At 33.5% G+C, this 19,486-nt stretch overlaps 3 protein-coding genes across 11 annotated transcripts in view; 1 reads left to right on the top strand and 2 right to left on the bottom strand.

Moving 5' to 3' along the window:
• The window catches only part of LOC139484979 (uncharacterized), a 36,116-nt gene extending 32,693 nt beyond the window's left edge, over positions 1-3,423 (top strand). For all 7 annotated transcript variants that reach the window (XM_071269049.1, XM_071269048.1, XM_071269047.1 and 4 more), the window contains 3 exons: positions 928-1,021; positions 1,364-1,520; positions 1,871-3,423. In XM_071269049.1, coding sequence (XP_071125150.1) covers positions 928-1,021; positions 1,364-1,520; positions 1,871-1,999 — 380 coding nt within the window. In that variant the 3' untranslated portion in view covers positions 2,000-3,423. The remainder of the gene's footprint in view (positions 1-927; positions 1,022-1,363; positions 1,521-1,870) is intronic.
• The window catches only part of LOC139484982 (FHF complex subunit HOOK-interacting protein 1B-like), a 626,211-nt gene that overhangs the window by 27,792 nt on the left and 578,933 nt on the right, over positions 1-19,486 (bottom strand). The gene's annotated exons all lie outside the window — the stretch shown is intronic.
• LOC139484987 (RNA-binding protein 41-like) overlaps positions 3,378-19,486 on the bottom strand; it is a 49,663-nt gene continuing 33,554 nt past the window's right edge. Inside the window, exons 2-6 of the mRNA XM_071269069.1 lie at positions 19,059-19,226; positions 18,460-18,652; positions 16,606-17,328; positions 15,910-16,057; positions 3,378-4,776 (exon numbers count right to left, since the gene is read on the bottom strand). Coding sequence (XP_071125170.1) covers positions 4,688-4,776; positions 15,910-16,057; positions 16,606-17,328; positions 18,460-18,652; positions 19,059-19,226 — 1,321 coding nt within the window. The 3' untranslated portion in view covers positions 3,378-4,687. The remainder of the gene's footprint in view (positions 4,777-15,909; positions 16,058-16,605; positions 17,329-18,459; positions 18,653-19,058; positions 19,227-19,486) is intronic.

The following is a 19,486-nucleotide window of genomic DNA, read 5'->3' as shown; positions in this document are numbered from 1 at the left end:
TTAATGAATTCAACCAATAGAAAATCTGCATTGTCAATAGTACTTTAGAATTGATTTTTTTTTATTTAACAGAATCGGAAGGTATTTTTAAACATTTGTCACATTTCCTAACTTACACATTTATTGTGACTTTTTCAGCATAGATACCAGTTTAACATAATTTAGGAAATAAAACGTAGTTACTGAATGATGTTGAACAATGACTTAAAGATTTCTAACAAGAAGTATAGGCACATCGTACTTTTTGTTTCAACATTTCTCGTCACAATATGTTTTAAACATGACTAGGCAATCAGTGAAATAAAATTTGGAATATTTCACCCCGCACAGCAGTTTTTATTACCACCAAATAAACATTCTTCATGAAAATTACACATTTTCATGCATTCAGTTTCAACACTCATAATAGTTTCAGTTCACAACACAGTTTAAAATCAGAAAATAGTTTGTATCAGGATGGTGCAGTGTTAATCTCCTATAATTTTAATCAGCAAATCACCTGCTAAAAATAGAAACTTATTTAAGCCTAAGGAACTTTTTTCACCCTAAGAGGGAACAATAATTGTAGATTAAGGAAAGAGATCTTTTTAACGTTCGAGCAAACATTGATGTGGCATTATAATTATAACTATAATATATCATCATTTCCAATATAATCATAAAGTACAATGTTTTGAACTGGCCTTATATCTATACGAGCTTGAAGAAAAGTCCATTCTAATATGTTGCATTTCACCGATTAGAAAAATACAGATAAACTTTCAAATAAATTACCAGATTGACATACTTTTGTTTATACTTGGTGGGATGATCTTAAAAATACAAAATAAAAACATACTTAAGTCTTCATGTTTGCCCTTTGTTATCACGATACGTAATCATTTTACACTTAAGACTAAACAAACGTGTCTTTATATCTCATTTCAGCTTCATTTGATGACTTTGCGAAATCTATTGACAAGCTTTGTACCCATATGGTATCAAAGGCAGAAGTTGCAGCACGTGATCTCGAAAAGGCCAGGTAAATCTCACAGTAAAACCTTATAGATAAGTACATTCAAAATTAAGGGGAAACATGTTTGCCTTAATCAACTTCGTTTATACTCTCATTAAGTGTGTAATTGGCAATCCTATAATATCTTATACAATTAAAAAAATCTGAATTTTCCATACAATTAAAAAAACCTGAATTTTCCATACAATTTAAAAAAAACCCCAAAAAACTGAATTTTCAATACAATTGAAAAGAACTGAATTTTCATTTTGGTTCTTGAATTTTACTATTCAACTACAAGTGTGTATTGGATTCCAAGCAATGAGCAATCAATCAAAGATATGTATTATTTTCATTATTGAATTTAAGAATTGACATGGAAACAGAGGAAATATTGTATGGAAACCGAAGTAGTCCTAGTTTTGGAAGTTATGGACAACAATCAAAGCAGAGTGCTATAAGGACTTCATTCTTTGCTCTTCGCAACAACATCCTAGAGGACCTCCAGGAAACGAATTCTGAAACGGTAATATAGTTATCTCGTTATGCAAAGGTTTTCCTCTTGGGATATAACCAGACCAATAGTCCACACTTTTGTATTGACATGAAATATCATTGATATGTTATTTTCTGTTGAGTAAGTGTTTATAAATGTTAAACTACTCGATATAATATGGTTGTTTTACACTCAGTATATTTTGCTTTATTCGTGTGCCGCACAAAATTCGAAAATTTCATTAATAGCAAAAGTCATTTATATCCAAGATTTTTTTTAGGAGGCAACTGTTAAGTCCTGTTTAAAGTGGTAATAATTTTCTGCTTATTTTAGATATACAATTTTGGACTTAAATCTGATGTAGTTAATTTATTTTTTAGGAGGAAGAAATAAGAAGAAATCTTTCCGGTCTTCACAAAAAAATGGCGGAAGTGCAAACAAGTAAAGGAAATACCTCGAGGACTGAACATGATGTATCAATGGATTTTCTGTCTTCATGGAAAATGTAAATGATATTCGGTTATGATTCGACTGTTGGCATATACAAAATATGACCAAGTATTAAGAAATCTGTTATTGTTAGGTATTTTTTTATTGAGTTGGTATGATTTATTTAATTTTCGAGTAGAACTGTTGGAAATGGTTTGGTGAAGAGATAGTCTCGCATTAAGTACGTGAATAATCGAGAAACAGGACAATGCATAGACAGTAAAAAAAGCTAGCATTGCTTGGTTAAAACAATATAGGTTACAACAATTCACTAGGTACCTTGTGATTATATGAGGAGAGTACTTCTATAATAAGTATAAGATAATGTGAATAAATAATTGACAAAGGACATTTTTTACGTAGAACATTGGCAGAGCATCCTTGGTAAAACGCAGTAAAATAAGGAATAAGTATTTGAAATACCCAGCTATCCGTTGAAGATACTATAATAATTTAGTTTAAATGCATATTATTTATATCAATTTCTTCTGAAGTGAACTTAATAGTAATGCTTTAAAAAATTTCAGAAGTTGACCTTACTTTTGTTCCATTTTGGGATTAACTAGTTCTTTAACGTTTGAACGAAGTTTTGTTAATTCAAAGATTATCGTTTCGAGCATCACAGAAGAGATACGAGCTGTGAAAATGCGCATCTGGTACAGTAAAATTGATATCGACAATTTTATTTCAATTTGCACAAGAGATTTATTTTACATATACAAATGTAGAATAATTTGCTAAAACAAATCTGTATACATTTGAATTGCAATCAAACCTTTCAAAGTTGTCGAAACGCTTTCAAATCTCTTTTACTCAACAAGCCAGATCTAGTATGTTCTTAAGATTTGCGTTTTTCATTTTATTTTCTAACATACGAAAGAAATTTTAAATATAAGCATGATGTTAATCATTAAAGGCTGCATTTAATTATGTTTCTAGTTCTACCATTTATTCATGGTCGCTATTTCCATCAAAATGAATTTTGTTAGCATTTCCACCAGCATAATTAGTGCTATATTGTGTACATCATTTGCTTATCCAGCAGATATGTATGAGTGATAGAAATTTACATTTTTGTGTGTTTTAATCAGACTATATTATGGTTGGTTTTATTTTATCAGAATATCAGGGTTTAGTTATTAGTTGTTATCAACACTATCCCAGTGACTAGTTAATTATCTGTGATATTTTGTTATTATTATTGTTGAAAATATGTTATGTAACTTTAAAATTCCTGGTATATTCATGTATTTGTTATAGTTTTTTGTTTGTTCGTTTGAAGATATATCACTTTATGCAACAGCAATCATAGACACTACCCAAGTTATTTAATACAATGCTTGGGGTTTGATTAGCATTAGCAATATATATGGGTTTCAGGTATGATGAAATAACACATTTCACTTTGTTTGATTTATTATCTAATAAATAAAAAAATAAATAGTTTGTTATTACTCTTTTATTCTTTAATGTCACTCAACCTTTGCATAGTACAACGTTTCCTGCTTAGAAAACTTGCAAGTTGTAATTTGACATGAATATGAAACGGTCTGCTAAGTTCCGACCAAAACTTCGGATTCGACAATGTACGTTTGGACATAGATGCCAAATTGTACAATTGATATATGAGAATTGTATATTGAAAATTTTACAGCTCAGCCTTCATGCTAAATTGTATAAAATGTTCATTTTAAAACCTAAAAATTATTGTTTGTCCTCAATAAACGTGTTTTGAATTTTTCAATTTGAAAAGATGTAGTAGCAATGCAATTTATCACTTAATTTGTACTTGTCATGAGGAATATGATTAGGCCACTAGTGGAGCACAAACTGTTTACTCTTCAGTATCATCAGAACTCCTTCACAATTTTTACGGTGGTGTTAGTATAAAATGGAAATAAAGGATTGGAGTATGTAACTTGGCCTAAGGACATGCAACTTCAGTTCGAACAAGTTAAACCTGCAAAGAACAAGGGTCTTTGAGGTTTGTACTTGACCTCAGACAAACACATACTATACACGAGGCTGTCCAATCAACAGCAAATAGGATTTTCTGCAATAAAATGATATTTGCAAATCTAGACTCAATCTGGATCAATTAAAAAACAAATTGAATGTGGGTAGGTCTTAGAAATGGAAAGGCCAAAATGAATCTAAGTACCACTTTTCGCTACTTAAAGGTGTTCAACTCAACAACGATAACAGCTTAAATCATGAAATTCAAACTTAATCTTCATTTAGTCATAGGAAACAACATATCTAAATATGAAAAGATATCGTCAAAGTGCTTTCAAGTTATTGCGGGGGCACTGGTTGCCGCTCGCGTGTCAGCTTGCTGTGAATCACCAAACTTAATTAATAACAAATATTTTCAAATGCCGATTAAATATCAAATAATGATGTACAATGATCAAATTAACATATTCAGCTCACAGAGAAACATGAAAACAAAAAAAATGAAAAAATATTAGACATTTGTGAAAAAGGTAGTGTATATACCGCATATTTCTTGCATTTAACTATCCAGGAAATGTGTGTCATTAAGTCAATTAGCTGACATCCAAAAAACGGAATTCAGCATAAAAATGTAAAAATATCATTATTTTAGTTAAAGCTAAAATTGACATCTTTAAAGATATTTCTCCTTGTGTGTCCATTGTAAAATAAGTAAAATTGACATATTCTTTTAGCTTGACCGTTACATCTTTTCAGTTCTTTCCATACTGTATAATGATTGGTTTATCATGTAATTTATATCCATTTACAAGACCAAGAGCTTCTGAAGCAGTCTCTTTACCTGAAAATGAAAAATTTATGTTTCAGAAAACATTGTACGACAATAACTTTAACAAATTCATATGAAAATTGTCATAATAGAGAGTTTTTACAGTATTGATAATTCATTTGTTCTAAGAGCATATATATTGAAAATATCTTCAGGCTATTAAACATATACAGTTTTTACACATGTACATTCGATAATTTCAAACACAGAAAATTCATTGTATTTGTCCTGCAATAAGAAAATCAAGACTGAATTATTTGACATTTTATGTTTTTTCATGGAGTTTGTTTAGACCCTTGCCATGAAAATCAAGACACCAACATGAACTCTGACGTTAACAGTGGTAAAAAGTAATTTTAAATATACATATTCATTTATAATAGGAGAATCATAAGATGATGTTTCTATATACTATTCGACATTACAGAAGTATCTTTGAACACAGTATTTGACAAACAAATTTTTAATCCTGAAATCTATGGTGAGTTTATTTGTTCAGTAAATTTGACAATTGAAAGACAGATTCGTGTAGCTGTTTTGCTGAATGACATTGTAAAATTGAGAACGGAAATGGGGAATGTGTCAAATAAACTCATCATAGATACCAGAATTGAAATTTTATATTTACGCCAGACGCGTGTTTCGTCTACAAAAGACTCATCAGTGACGCTCCAATCAAAAAATGTTCAAAAAGACAAATAAAGTACAAACTTAAAGAGCATTAAGGATAAAAAATTCCGAAAAGTTTTGCCAAATACAGCTAAGGTAATCTATTCCTGAGGTAGAAAAGCCTTGATTTTCAAATATTCAAAGTTTTGTTAACAGTTAATTTATAATTATGAACATATCAATGATAATTCAGGTCAACAGAGAAGCAGACAACAGCAGAAGGCCACTAATGGGTCTTCAAGGCAGCGAGAAACTCACGCACCCCAATGGGTGCTTCAGCTGGCACATAATCACAAATGTATACTAGTTCAGTGGTTATGGACGTCATATTAAACTCCGAAATGTTCACAAGAAACTAAAATTAAAAATCATACAAGAATAAAAAAAGGTCAAAGGCTCCTGACTTGCGACAGGCGTAAAAATGAGACCGTGTTAAACATGTTTTTTGATATCTCAACCCTCCCCCTATACCTCTAGCTAATGTAGTAAAACAAACAAACAACAATACGCAGAGTAAAACTCAGTTCAAAAGAAAGAGTCCGATGTCAGAATAGGTAACAAAAGAAACAAAACAAAATGACAATGATACAAAAATTAACAAAGGACTACTAGCAGTTACAGACATGAAAGCTCCAAACTTTAATTAAACTGATTGAAAGATTATGTCTTCATCATATGAATATCAAGTATAATCCCTTCTGTTAGGGGTTTTATAATAATATACCATCATAAAACATATGAGAAGAACATAACAAGTGTCATGCCAACAACTGGTTTTAGAATAAAAGTGTTATTTCCGATGCAAAAACCCTATAAGTGAATCAATATTAAAGCCAAAATATGCACTCTATAATGACCTAACAACAGTATCTTAACTATATCCCTTCTTAATAAGTCTGTTTAATGGTTTTGTTAGCTTTTGAGGTCAATGCCGAAATGTTTGTGCTTTGTAAAGAATATTACCATAAAAAATTGGATGTGAAATACCTGAACGTGTAAGATGTCTGCATGTTGAATTATATTTACGAATTATGTCCTTGTACCGATGATAAAATTTAGAAAATGTTACATGTATGACTAGTTTGTGATAAACCATGGTGTAATAATTTTTCTGTAAATCACAAATTTCTCTCGCTAAAATCTATTACGTTGTTACATACACAAGCGAATCTTATAAAAAAGGATAATTAATGATAGGAAATGAAAAATCATCTATTTTATCATAAATTTTGGTATTGAGTTTCCCGTTAATGAAATAGATATCAAGATTTAGGAAAGGGAAGTGTACATTTTTAGTATTAGCTTTATTTAAAGTCAGTTCGGCAGGATAAATCTCTTTAGTGTTCATACTGAAGTCGTCATTATTAAGAATCAATATATCATCTAAATATCTAAAAATATTGTTAAATGTTTGTAACAGATATTGTTTCGATGGGTCTTTGCTGATTTTAGAAATAAAATGTAACTCAAAACAATGCATAAACAGGTCCGCAATAAGTGGTGTACAGTTAGTCCCCATTGAAATTATGATAACTTGACGTTATACAAAATTTCCAAAAGCGAAAAAAATGTTAACTTATAAAAATTCAAGGGTAGTTGAAATTATGATAACTTGACGTTATACAAAATTTCCAAAAGCGAAAAAAATGTTATACAAAATTTCCAAAAGCGAAAAAAATGTTAACTTATAAAAATTCAAGGGTAGTTAATACCCTTGAATTTTTATAAGTTAACATTTTTTTCGCTTTTGGAAATTTATACCCTTGAATTTTTATAAGTTAACATTTTTTTCGCTTTTGGAAATTTTGTATAACGTCAAGTTATAATACTTGACGTTATACAAAATTTTCAAAAGCGAAAAAAATGTTAACTTATAAAAATTCAAGGGTAGTTAATACCCTTGAATTTTTATAAGTTAACATTTTTTTCGCTTTTGGAAATTTTGTATAACGTCAAGTTATCATAATTTCAGCTTTCCATTGAAGCCGGTAGCCGGCGGAAATCCGCCGCTTACGGTGGCTTCAAGTGCCGGCTACTTCACTGCCAAAAATATAAATTCAAAAAGAAAAAAATATCTTTTTCAAATGTTTACAGGTAGCCGAGAGACGTATATTGTCGCAGAGTCGCTGTCACGATAAACAAGGATGAAAAGTCAATGTTTACCTTGGGCTAAATATAGTTCACATGAATTCAGGTCACTGATTGGTTCTGAAAACGAGGCCCGGCTGACATCTTGTGTTTTTTAGAGCAGAGGAAAAACTTGGAAGAAATTTGTGAATAAGTGTAGCAAACCATAGCAAAACCCACCAAAAACCATACAATAACACTCAAACAGTCATTGGAAAGCAAATACATACAAACTTTTAGACGTTCAAATCAGGAAAATCATATAAAAAAGCTGAACATTTCTGACCGTTGAACCCACGTGGGTTTCGACCCGAACCGAAAGTTTTTGGTACAACTGACCAAACTCCAGCATATATTTGGTATATTTGATATATTAACTTTGTCAAAATAGGCTAGTCGCGAACTTATATTATCTGTGAATTGAATTAAAGCTTGGCTGTCCTGCCCCCACCCCTCCCCATTTCCAATTAACAACACCAAATAGTGTCCAACTGGTATGTCCATAAAGAAACTAAATGACTATCTGAAAAAACCTGATCTGCCAATAAAGGGAGATAAAGCTCTGACACCTGTTTTATTCAGTGACAGTAAAGGAAACTACCTAGAGAGACAGATAAGACCAGGAATCAGTGGGGTAATCAAATTTTGGAGTGAGAAAGGTAGGACAACAAAGAAAGGAGTCCAGTGGCTAAGAGACAACATAGCCACTAAGATAGGCCAACTCGACAACATCTCCATATATGTATGGCTAGGTACATGTGACCTGACATACTACAACTACAAAACTAAATACGTAGAACTACATCCAGATCCATCTGAAGCCATAAAAGACACAGTGGATAACCTAAATGAAATTGTAAAAATAGTACAGAATTATCCTGGATGCAAAGTAACACTTCTAGAAGTACCCCCAATCTCGATCTATCATTGGAACAAAAGCAGAGACCACCCAGATATTAACCAGTTTATCAACCAGGACTGCGTATTGGTTAAACACATATTAGAGCTAAACAGCAAAATACGAGAAATAAGAAGCTGAATAACAGAATGATGACAATACACGAAAAATTAGCATCAATGGTGATGGACCAGGTAGAAAAGCAGATTGATTCCGTAGCCACAAGCCTATTGAGCACTGATAACACCACTAAACAGTATGAGAAAGCAAGTCAAGGTGATCCCAGTCTTCTCCACAAACTCAACGACGATCATGAGAATCCTAAAGATGATACGGCATCAAATTCATACGTAATGAACCTTAACATGGCACACCATATCGTGGATGAAAATATACATCTACAGGTACAGCATAGGCAACAACCTGAATCCAGACAAGACTACCATCAACCTAAAATGGCAGCATTTATCAACCAACATATCCAGCAACCAAATATGGCAACATTTATCAACCAAAATAGCCACCCACAACCTATGTTAGCTGTAATACCACTAATACGTAATACTGTACAGCCAAGTGTTCCATTTGTAAACACCATCCCACTGAGAGTATCACAGCCAAGCAACAACAGACAAGTAGACACCCTACAACCCAGAGCAACACATGCACCTGATAGGAGACATGTCACCGTCAAAGATCGAAGATATGCTGAACACAACAACCAGGGTATACATGATTGGCACAATAATACCAGACCGACAACAACGAGCCATAATCAAGAGCCCCTCAACAAAACCAGAACCCACAACGAGGATTTTTTATGCCAGCCAAGCCTCCAAAAAAACAGAAGATAGCAAAAACAGCAGAAGAAGAAGGCGTTACAGTTCTGAAAATTATATCATTCAACTGTAAAAATGCAAAATCCAACATATACGCCTTGCACGATCTAATGGAAAATAACGACATACTGTTGCTTCAAGAACACTGGCTATTTCATGCACAATTACATTATCTACAAGAAATTGGCAAATGTACCAACTATGCTGCAAAAGGAAGTGATGAATATGACCCAATACAACCAACATTTCTACCAAGGGGACATGGAGGGGTTGCTGTTATATGGAAAAACGAAATAGACAGTCAAGTCAGACCATTGGACGATGGTAAAGAGAGGATCCAATGTGTAGAAATATCAGGGAAAGATCAAAAACTACTGGTGGTATCAGTGTATTTACCTTCAACAGGAGGGCGAAACAGTACAGATGAGTTCTTGGACACCATTGACCAACTAAATGAGATCATCACTAAATACCAAGGCACACATGAAATTATAATTGGAGGAGACCTCAATGAAGATCTGGGAAATGATGAAAGGCAAAACAAACGGAAAAAGTATTTACAACAACTAATCGAAGACTACAGGCTAGGCTATGAGAATACTGGGAAGACCTTTATTAAGACAAATGGCCAAGAATGTTCCGAACTTGACTACTTCCTGTATAAGTCCAGACATATGGAGATGGCAGAAAAAGAGGTCCTGAAAGATGTCATAAGTAACCACTCCGACCATTATCCTATTAAATGTGAAGTTAAGATAGGGATTCCAAAAAGAGGTACAAATCAAAACAGCAAACTTCAGCAACTTCAACCAACTATAAAATGGGACAAAGTAGACCAAGATCTATACTTGGCAATTATCAACAGGCAGGTGGACACGATGGCAGAAAGCCCAGCCGAGACAGCAGATGATGCCGAACTCCTAATCAGTAAGATGCACCAAATGCTAACAAACGCAGCAAATGAGAGCTCATCTAATAAATCCAAGTACAAGGCAAAACCAAAACTGAAAGTATGGACACCAATCATCAAAAGTAGCTTGAAAGAGATGAGAAAATGCTATGATATATGGAGTAGAAATGGGAAACCCACCAACCCAGATGACAAGTCTTATCAAGACAGAGTCAACAGCAGAAAGGAATTTAAAAAGCAGGTGAAAGTTGAGCAGGCTAGAGAGCGTGACAGAGAAAAACAAGAGATACTGGAGGCAAGAACAAGAGACAGTAAGCTGTATCACAAACTAGTAAAAGGCAACAGGAATAGAAACAGAACTGGTATAATGGATCTACATGTAAATGATAATCTTTACTCTGGTGACCAAGTAATCGAAGGCTTTACTTAACACTTTGGAAATCTAGCATCAGCAGAAAAATCATCCCAGCTGAAGGACCAACACTATCACGAACTGGTTGAATATGAAATCAAATTAATCAACGACATGGTAAAAAGTAAGGAAACTCCCCTGGCAACCCAGACAGAGCTTAAGAAGGCCATAAAGACCCTAAATAGAGGTAAATCTGCAGACATATATGGCATCACTGTTGAGCACCTCATCTATGCAGGAGAAAAGCTAGAACAACTACTTTTAAGGCTCATCAATCTGGTATTTAAACATGGCTGTGTCCCAGACATACTTAAGAAAGGACTTCTTACACCTGTCTTCAAAAACAAGGGAGACCGATGTCATGCTGCCAACTACAGAGGTATAACAGTACTGTCAGTCGTTAACAAGATAATAGAGGCAATAATCAGGGATAGAATACAACCAAGAGTCCTTAAAGATCAAAATCCAACCCAACGAGGTTTCACAGCAAAATCATCGCCACTGAACGCAGGTCTGGTTGTGGAAGAAGTCTATCGAGAGAGTGTAGACAGTAACCAAGAATTTGAGCTGGTTTTACTAGATGCAAAGTCTGCATTTGACGTAGTGGTACACAGTCACCTCATGCGACGACTATTTCATTGCGGTATCGACGACACTCTCTGGAGGATAATACAGAGTATGCACTGGCAATCAACTAGTGCCATCAAATGGGAAGGAATGATTGCTGACGAGTTCCCAGTGAGCCAAGGTGTGCGCCAAGGAGGAATCCTCAGCACTGACTTATACAAGGTATATATATGTTAACCCTCTACTGAATAGATTACAACAATCAGGCCTTGGATGCAAAATTGGCAATGTCCTTTGCAATACTACAGCATGTGCAGACGACATAGCATTATTGGGAAAAAGACCACCTGATATGCAGGTACAAATAAATATATCTGCCGACTACGCAGGAATGGAAGGCTATAAGCTCCAACCTCAGAAGAGTGTGGCAATACACATCAAACCTAAGCCAACCAAGAACAATTGTGAACCAGAACACTACTAGTTAGGAAAAGATCCAATGCCAAACGTCACAAAATCAACACATCTTGGTATAATAAGGACAACATCAATGAGAAAAAACATTGAGTCCAATGTTGAAGAAAATGTCAAGAAAGCAAGAAGAAGTGCCTATGCCTTGTTCGGAAGTGGATTCCATGGAGAAAACGGATTAGATCCTGAAAGCTTAATTCATCTATACAAGACTTACATATCACCAGTACTACTCTACGGGATGGAGCTTCTGACACCAAAATCAGCACACTTGGAAACCCTAGAGAAGTTCCAGAAAAAGATGCTCAAACAAATTCTCTCAGTCCCTATGAGTACTCCTGATCCAGCAGTGTACATTCTAACCGGCATCCTACCAGTCGAGGCACAAATCCATACCAAAATGATGACATTCTTTAGTAACATATGTCAGCAATCAGACAATAGTGTTGAAAAACAGCTTGGTAAAAGACAACTAGCTGTAAAATCCTCAGGAAGCCACAGCTGGTATATTGAAGTACAGAGGGTCATGTTCAAATACAACCTCGGCAGAACCATTGATATGCTGAATAATGCAGATGTGACTAAAACCACTGTCAATCAAATAAAAAGACAAATTGCTTACCACTGGGTCAACGAAATATCAGTTATTGCCAACCTGTATCAAGGGCTAAAATACCTTCAAACAGACAACTTCATGGCAGGCAAAATCCACAGCATACTGAAGATTAAAAGATACACCAACAAAGACCGTTTTAGAATTCCAATCAAACTAAAACTCCTCACTGGAACCTACTCACTGCAGCCCCTGAGATATAAAATCTACAAAGAAGGAAACCAGGAAATATGCAACGCATGCAGCCAGGAAGTGGAAACGGTTGAACATCTATTGATCAAATGTAAAGCTTGGGATAACATCAGAAGACCTGTAATTAAAGAGATAGAGAACATATTAACAAGCAACAGCAAAATAGAGTGGGAATCTCTTAATGAAGGGACCAAAATACAGATATTGATGGACATAACCATGGTACAACGACAACTTCGTCTGAACAGTGAAGAAGTCTCAAAGATAGAACACCAAGCAAAACGTCTCATATACCTTATACACAGCGCCAGATGTAAACTTCTTCTTCAACCATAGCTGATTGGAAGATGCTTTGATCAGGGTTTATGGTAGGGTTGGGTCTGGGTGTGTAGGGCAGCCAATTCCAAATAAGTCGAGCTCACTGTATAACATGTTAATTTCAAACGCTTCGGAATTCATGGGTGTAATTTGACCATATTTACAATGAACATTATGCAGAATGCTGCAACAAATACGTAATATGGGTGTGCCGGTGCCAATATAGATGTGAGATAAAATCTTTTACCTTTTAAAGACAAGCTTTTAGAACTATATTAATAAACATATGACAATTGCTGTTACATTACAGTGCGTGCCTAGATCGTAAACGTCGCACAAAGTGCTAATATATAGATGCAACGAAATCTTAAAAATCTTGTTTTATATTTTATGATGTGAAATTGTCTATTTATATGCGTGGATTAAGTTTTTAGGCAATATGAACATTTTAATCAATTTTAAGTATATGAAAAGGAAAGACAGTGATTTTCTTTTAGCTTTTAGATCTTTTTATCATATCACGAAAGGCGAACTATTTTACATTTTACTGCTGCAAATCTATTATTCTTTTTATTAGTGCGAACTCGAGTGTAGCAACTTATTTTACAACATTGTCTTTTAAGAATGAACTATTTTACTACATTGTCTCTTAAGAATGAACTATTTTACTACGTAAACATATATAATCCCATTGTATATATGTCCGGTAACTAGCCTTACAATTTTAAACGCAACTAAGAATACATACAACAAGATATATGTGAAACTACAAAAGTGATCCTGTATATAGCGGTGGAGGATGGAATTATTCAAATTATAGTGTAAATATATTCCTACTTGTATGGTGGTGGGTTTTGTTTTACATGCCTTAACGGTGTGGTTGTCCTACAAAGGATGTGAAGATTTGGAAGAAGAAGAAGAAGGTTGTCTATTTAAAGTCAGAATGCATCGTTTCTTTTCAAAGATAACAAGAGAGACGTTCCGGTGGTCATTGAAAGATAACAATAGAGACGTTCCGATGGTCATTAACTCGTTGGCTTTTTTTGGCTTTTAAAACGTGAAGACAATCAGATAGGATGACAATCTTATGTTATGGAATAATATTAGTCAAATTAAAGAAAGTGTAGTAGATCATATTGTTCAGAATCTGGAAAACAGTATCTTTTGAAGTTCAATTTTCAAAGCCCATGTGGTGTTCAGAGAATCAAGGTCAAAAACGAAAGTAGAATATTGTCGACTCGACCTCAAATAAATAACATTTCCAAATGATTTATGTATCCGACTTATTGAACAGTTTACAAAAAAAAGAGAAAATCAGAGGATATATCAATTTTCTGTCAATGCTTGAGAAATAATTGTATGATTTAAATACGCGTAACAGTCTTTAGAGAGAAAAGGAGGGTCACATAGCCAGAAATTAGTTGTGGTTTTGCTAATTAATATTCATAATATGTAAATGAGAATTGTACCACGTGATAGTAGTTTGAACTGGACTGGCTTGATATCATTACAATCATTAAAATCTTTAAAACACGGATATTATAAGTTGCCCGTCACAGAGTCCTTATTTACAATCACTTTGATATTTCCGTAAAGTTGTCAGGCGGTCAAAATCAAAACAATGAACGCGAATTTAGTGAATTTTTCGTGCTTTCGTGAGTTAATTCTTCTTGAAATAGTGACATTTTAACTTTACGTGGGAACCTAGAGTTCAACGACTACATATACAAGGTTTGGACTTGCTTATTCTTTAGAAATTCAAGTTTCAAATTTCACCCCGGCACCCTGTTTTTGAAATGACCTTAGTAGCCAATTTTCAACACGAAGTCTGCAAATTTGATGTTTTAGCCATTTTAGCCTGTATTTTACACTGCAATATTAAAAGCCTCTCGCTTCGATTTTTAAAATAGCTCAGGAACCTGTATTTTTGCAACAACAGTCATTATGTTTCGTTTAAATGGTGTATATTGTTGTGTATATTCATTTTCCGCCACGGCAACCTGTCTATCACTTAAATTAAAATTAAAACAGACATTTTTTCAAAATTCCCTATCATTTTAATGTAATTTCCGTGACTGTTATCCGATTTCTTTAGTATAATATTCAAATAAGCAAAGTGGCGTTGATTTCTGGATATGATTTGTTTACAAATGCACGTAGCTATGCAAAATAAATCGATCAAGATTTCTAACAAACCGGATGATTATTTGAATAAAACTCCTTTAAAAGTAAATGAATTTTAAGCATAAGGTAATGAAAATAAAAAACTGACATAAAAAAAAATGAAATTTCTTTCAGTTTTTTTTTTCTTTCTTTAATTTCATACATAAAAAATGATCATTTGAAAGATTAAATTAGGTGACAGGAGATTGCGAGAATGCAGGATTTTGCTCTATTTATGCAAGAGCTTCTGGGGGCCCCAGACCCCCTGCCGTAAGGCACCAAGCTTACAGCTTGGTGGGCGTCCGTCTTCGCCGAAGGCATGTTATAGCCGCCTATAATTTTAATTCAGCCTTCTATTTCCATTTCAATGGAAAGCCCTGTTAAACTGTCAGTTATAGTATCAAAGCATGTCCAATTGACATAGTTATTTTGTTTGTTGTTACTAAATTTTGACCCAAAAGAATTTGAGCATATGTATTCGCATTCTGACTTTTTTAATGCCTATTTAATTAGGTGTGTGATTTTTTTCTTAATAAGAAAATGAGGAAAAGTGGTATATAGGGTAGAAAAATCAAAACTTTGAACAGATTCAAAATCACCAATATCAGCATGCAATTTATCAAGAACTTCCAACGAATTTTTGACACTCCAAAAGTAATTAATTCCACTATTTTCAAAGGCCTTATTTGAAAAAATTATTATTAGGTTTTTGATTTTACCAAGTGTACTAGTAAGACAATAAACAATTTAGTAGTGAAACAATCATTGTGGCTTGAAGGCGAAATAAATCTATATTTGTAATGTGTTTTGTGTAGCTTCGGAAGCCAGTACAAATTTGGAAATTTCATTGTATTTGGTTCTGCTTGTAAAGAAGTAATGTATCTTTTATATTTAAATTAAGAACAAGGCATTCATCTATAAAATGAAGTCAAAAGATTATTTCTTTTATTTTGTAAAGGTACTTACTATCAAAGGTTACAAACGCTTGACCTCTCATTCTTCCACTCATGATTCTGAATTTTATTGGAGAACTGCTGGACACTTGGAATCTTAGAAACAAAGAGCCCAGCTCATTTTCTGATATTTTATTAGGCAGGTTCTTCAAATATAAAACCTGAAAAGATAATAGAAAATAAGTTTTCCCCCGTTTTATGATACGCCAAAGAAATTCTCCTGTACGAGAATAAATACTTAAAAAAAGCTATTTTGTAATTTCTTTTGTTATAATTCGTATGGTTTCACACAATTTTATATGGTTAAATAAATGTTTAAAACAAGGCTGTGCTCACGTTATTGTTAAAATAGAAGTAATTGCTTAAGGGACACCTGCGTTCATCCTTCGTATGTTCAGTTGGTGAGATTCGTGTTGATCAACATTGAAACTCCCGTGTAATAGTTTGAAATTTTGTTTGTCTTCTCTTTTTTGTTTGAGTCATTAACACATTCCCCATTTCCACTCTCAATTTTATGGTATTGTTTGCGTATCATTTGGCTTGTGATTTTATCCTTCGTATATTTGCTTTTGAAACCAATGAAATTCAAATTTAAAGCGTAATAATAATCTATGTAGAATTATGAAGTAGGAAATGGATGTTTGTGTTGTATCTTCAACATCCTGGAAAAACTTATCTATTTGGTACTTGAAAAGACAATCATACTTACATTATTTTGGCTTCCTTCTTCATAATTTTCAAACTTCGGAAGTCTTCGTATTTCATCAACTGAAAGTCTATTTGCAATAATATCACATTCTGGAATTTGGTTTACCATACCAAGTACAATTTTGTTATTAACACTTGTATTGTCGGGTTTTTTAGTTGTCTGAAGTTCACTAAAATTGTGAGATTGTTTAACATCACTGCATTCAATATCGACAGAAACCAATGAGTCTTCTCTGGTTTTACAACCAATTATTTCATTTTCCTGTTCATTTGGACATGACGAGGTAGACACAATTCCCTCAACCGTACTGCAAACGTCATCGAGACTATCATTTCTATCAGTATCAGTAGTAAATAGTTCTTCAGAGTTTCTGTTAGTTTCGGTATCATTTCGCTTTTTCAATCTGTGCTGCTTCTTGTTTAATAATTTCTTCCCTGCAATCTCTTCTAAAATTTCTGGAATATGATTCATAGGATGCTCAGGGTGTGGAAAGTCTGACGAAAAATTATTTTTAATCAACATAGAACTTAAACGTTTATTATCAATACTGTCTTTGACAAGAGACTTTTCTAAGTCCATAGCATGCCTACCAACATTTGCTTGACCATAAAATGTATCCGCCATTGTCAATGATTTTGTGTGTCTCTCTATTTTTCTATCAATTTCTGCAAGCTTATCTTGTAGATACGATGGTTCCTGTCTAAGTCTTGGTTTCTTGCTTCCCTAAAATCACAATAGAAACTACAGAACTTTTTTGACATTAAAACATCAAAATAGGTCTATCTCTCTTGTGGGTATATCATGCTTGTATCGAGGCTTGTAATTATTTATGTTCCTGATGAGATGAAACAGAAGTTCTTAATAAAGCGGATGCATTGCTCAACCTTCTAATGATGATTTCGGTTAAGCCATGTTGATTTATTAGTAGATGCTTTGTTGGTATTTTTAGCATTATTATTTTTCCTTTTTGCAGTTTCTCTACAGGATGCTTTCAAGAGAGTTACAAAATGCAAAACTAAACCCGCAAAGTTTTGGTTAAATAAGTCTTTTTAGCCGATATCTCATATATATCAAATGTTTTGAAAGAGCTGAGTTTGAAGATAGTTCAATTGTGCGAAAATATGGATTTTGTACTTGCTGAATCCGAATCATAGAGGACGACCTTTTAGTGTTTCCAAATTTATGGACAGAAAAACGAAGAAAAGGCTACTATATAAATATATATATATATATTATATACATATATTTATTGTTGAAATCCGGATCTGGTGTACAAAAAAATATTAATGTTTATATTAATATTGTACTAGTGTACATATAATTAATTATATTTGTGGCATAACATCTTGGCCACAAGTTTATTGTTTTCTGCTTAGTATTAAATTTATATTAAGATCCATTTTGTTACATCTTGTGATCAATTTTATTTGGCAAAAGGTACAGGTTCCAGCCCCGGCGCAGGTGAGGAAGTTACGAATCAAATCTACTCTAACATCGTTAGGTTGATTTTCTAGGCACTAGAAACCCATTAAACTGGAGTAGGTCTCAGTTGTTTGGAAAGGATAAGCTTCAATCTTCTTGCTCCACTAGTAAGTAGGAATTGGTGTAATTGATTTGCGGATTAAATACTAGAAAAAAAATACAAAGTACTATGAAAAAAATATCAAGGCTGCATGTCATTATGTAAAGTTTAGGTGCTGTGACATTTCAATTACAAAAAGCAGTTTTGGTGGATTTAATATTTCAAATGATTCAAAATCCTAAATGATTTTAATATCGATAACGCCAAATTGAATGCTATATATCACTTTCCATTCTATTATGTTGTTTGTTTACAACACCATTGCTACATACCACATTTCCATCCTCTGTTTGTAATTTGAGTCTTATTTCATCGTCACTAAGACCGCATAATCGTAATTCATTAACTCTGCTGTCTTGCTCTTCGAGTGCTTTATAATCAGACAAATCTATAATACCAGTGACAGAATCTGTAGTTGGTTCGTACAAGGTACTATTGGTAAACTTACGACTTTGTGCAAGCTGCCTGAAAATAATATGTTTGTTTATTAGGAAACGTCGGTGATAAATAAATGTATATGAAAGTATCTAGGATATTACAAAAGGTTCTCTTCCCTGACTTGTATATATATATGTTTCAAGGGTGTCTTTTAATAGATTCAGTGTTTGATAAAAACAAATCTTTATACTTCCTTTTTGTGTTTATATTTTGTATATTAAGACTAAGCTTATTGATCTATAAAAAAAACCTATAATATCTGTTCAATATTTGTTTCGTTCTGGAAATGTTTGCACATGACATTGTGTAATATGTTCGATTGTTCATGTCAAGACTCAATGTATTCTACTTGCAAACTGTGTTGTCAAAAAAAAAAAAAAAGATCATTTCAAATTTTACAATTTTCCATGTGCTATTACTCTTTTCGACTTACTCTTTTAATGTAGTTTGTGTTCTGAGTTGTTTGTCCAATAATGTTTTCAGCTGTCTCTGTGCTTCTGTTTCAATATCTTCCACGGGACCAGATAAGTCTTTGATCTTAGTCGTCTGTTGGCCTGACAATCTGAGCACATCCTGACTGTGAAATCTCTTAGGATTCCCGCTACAAATAAAGAACAAACCTAAATATAAATACAGAGGCGGATTTAGAGGGGGGCCAGGCCCCCTTTTCTGGGGGAAAATTGGTTGATTATATAGGGAATCACTGAAGCATAACCTGAGCGGGCTTAGGCAGACAAATCTAAATATAAAGTAAGCATATTTGAGGTTACTTCAATGAGACAGTATAATATATAATCCAAGTAGATATCTCATATTACATGACCAAACGATGGCCAAGCACCTAAGAACATACATGTATGA

Source organism: Mytilus edulis, chromosome 8, assembly GCF_963676685.1.
Source record: "Mytilus edulis chromosome 8, xbMytEdul2.2, whole genome shotgun sequence".
In the NCBI taxonomy this organism is placed as follows: Eukaryota; Metazoa; Mollusca; class Bivalvia; order Mytilida; family Mytilidae; genus Mytilus; species Mytilus edulis.
This window is presented reverse-complemented; position numbering and strand designations above follow the sequence as displayed.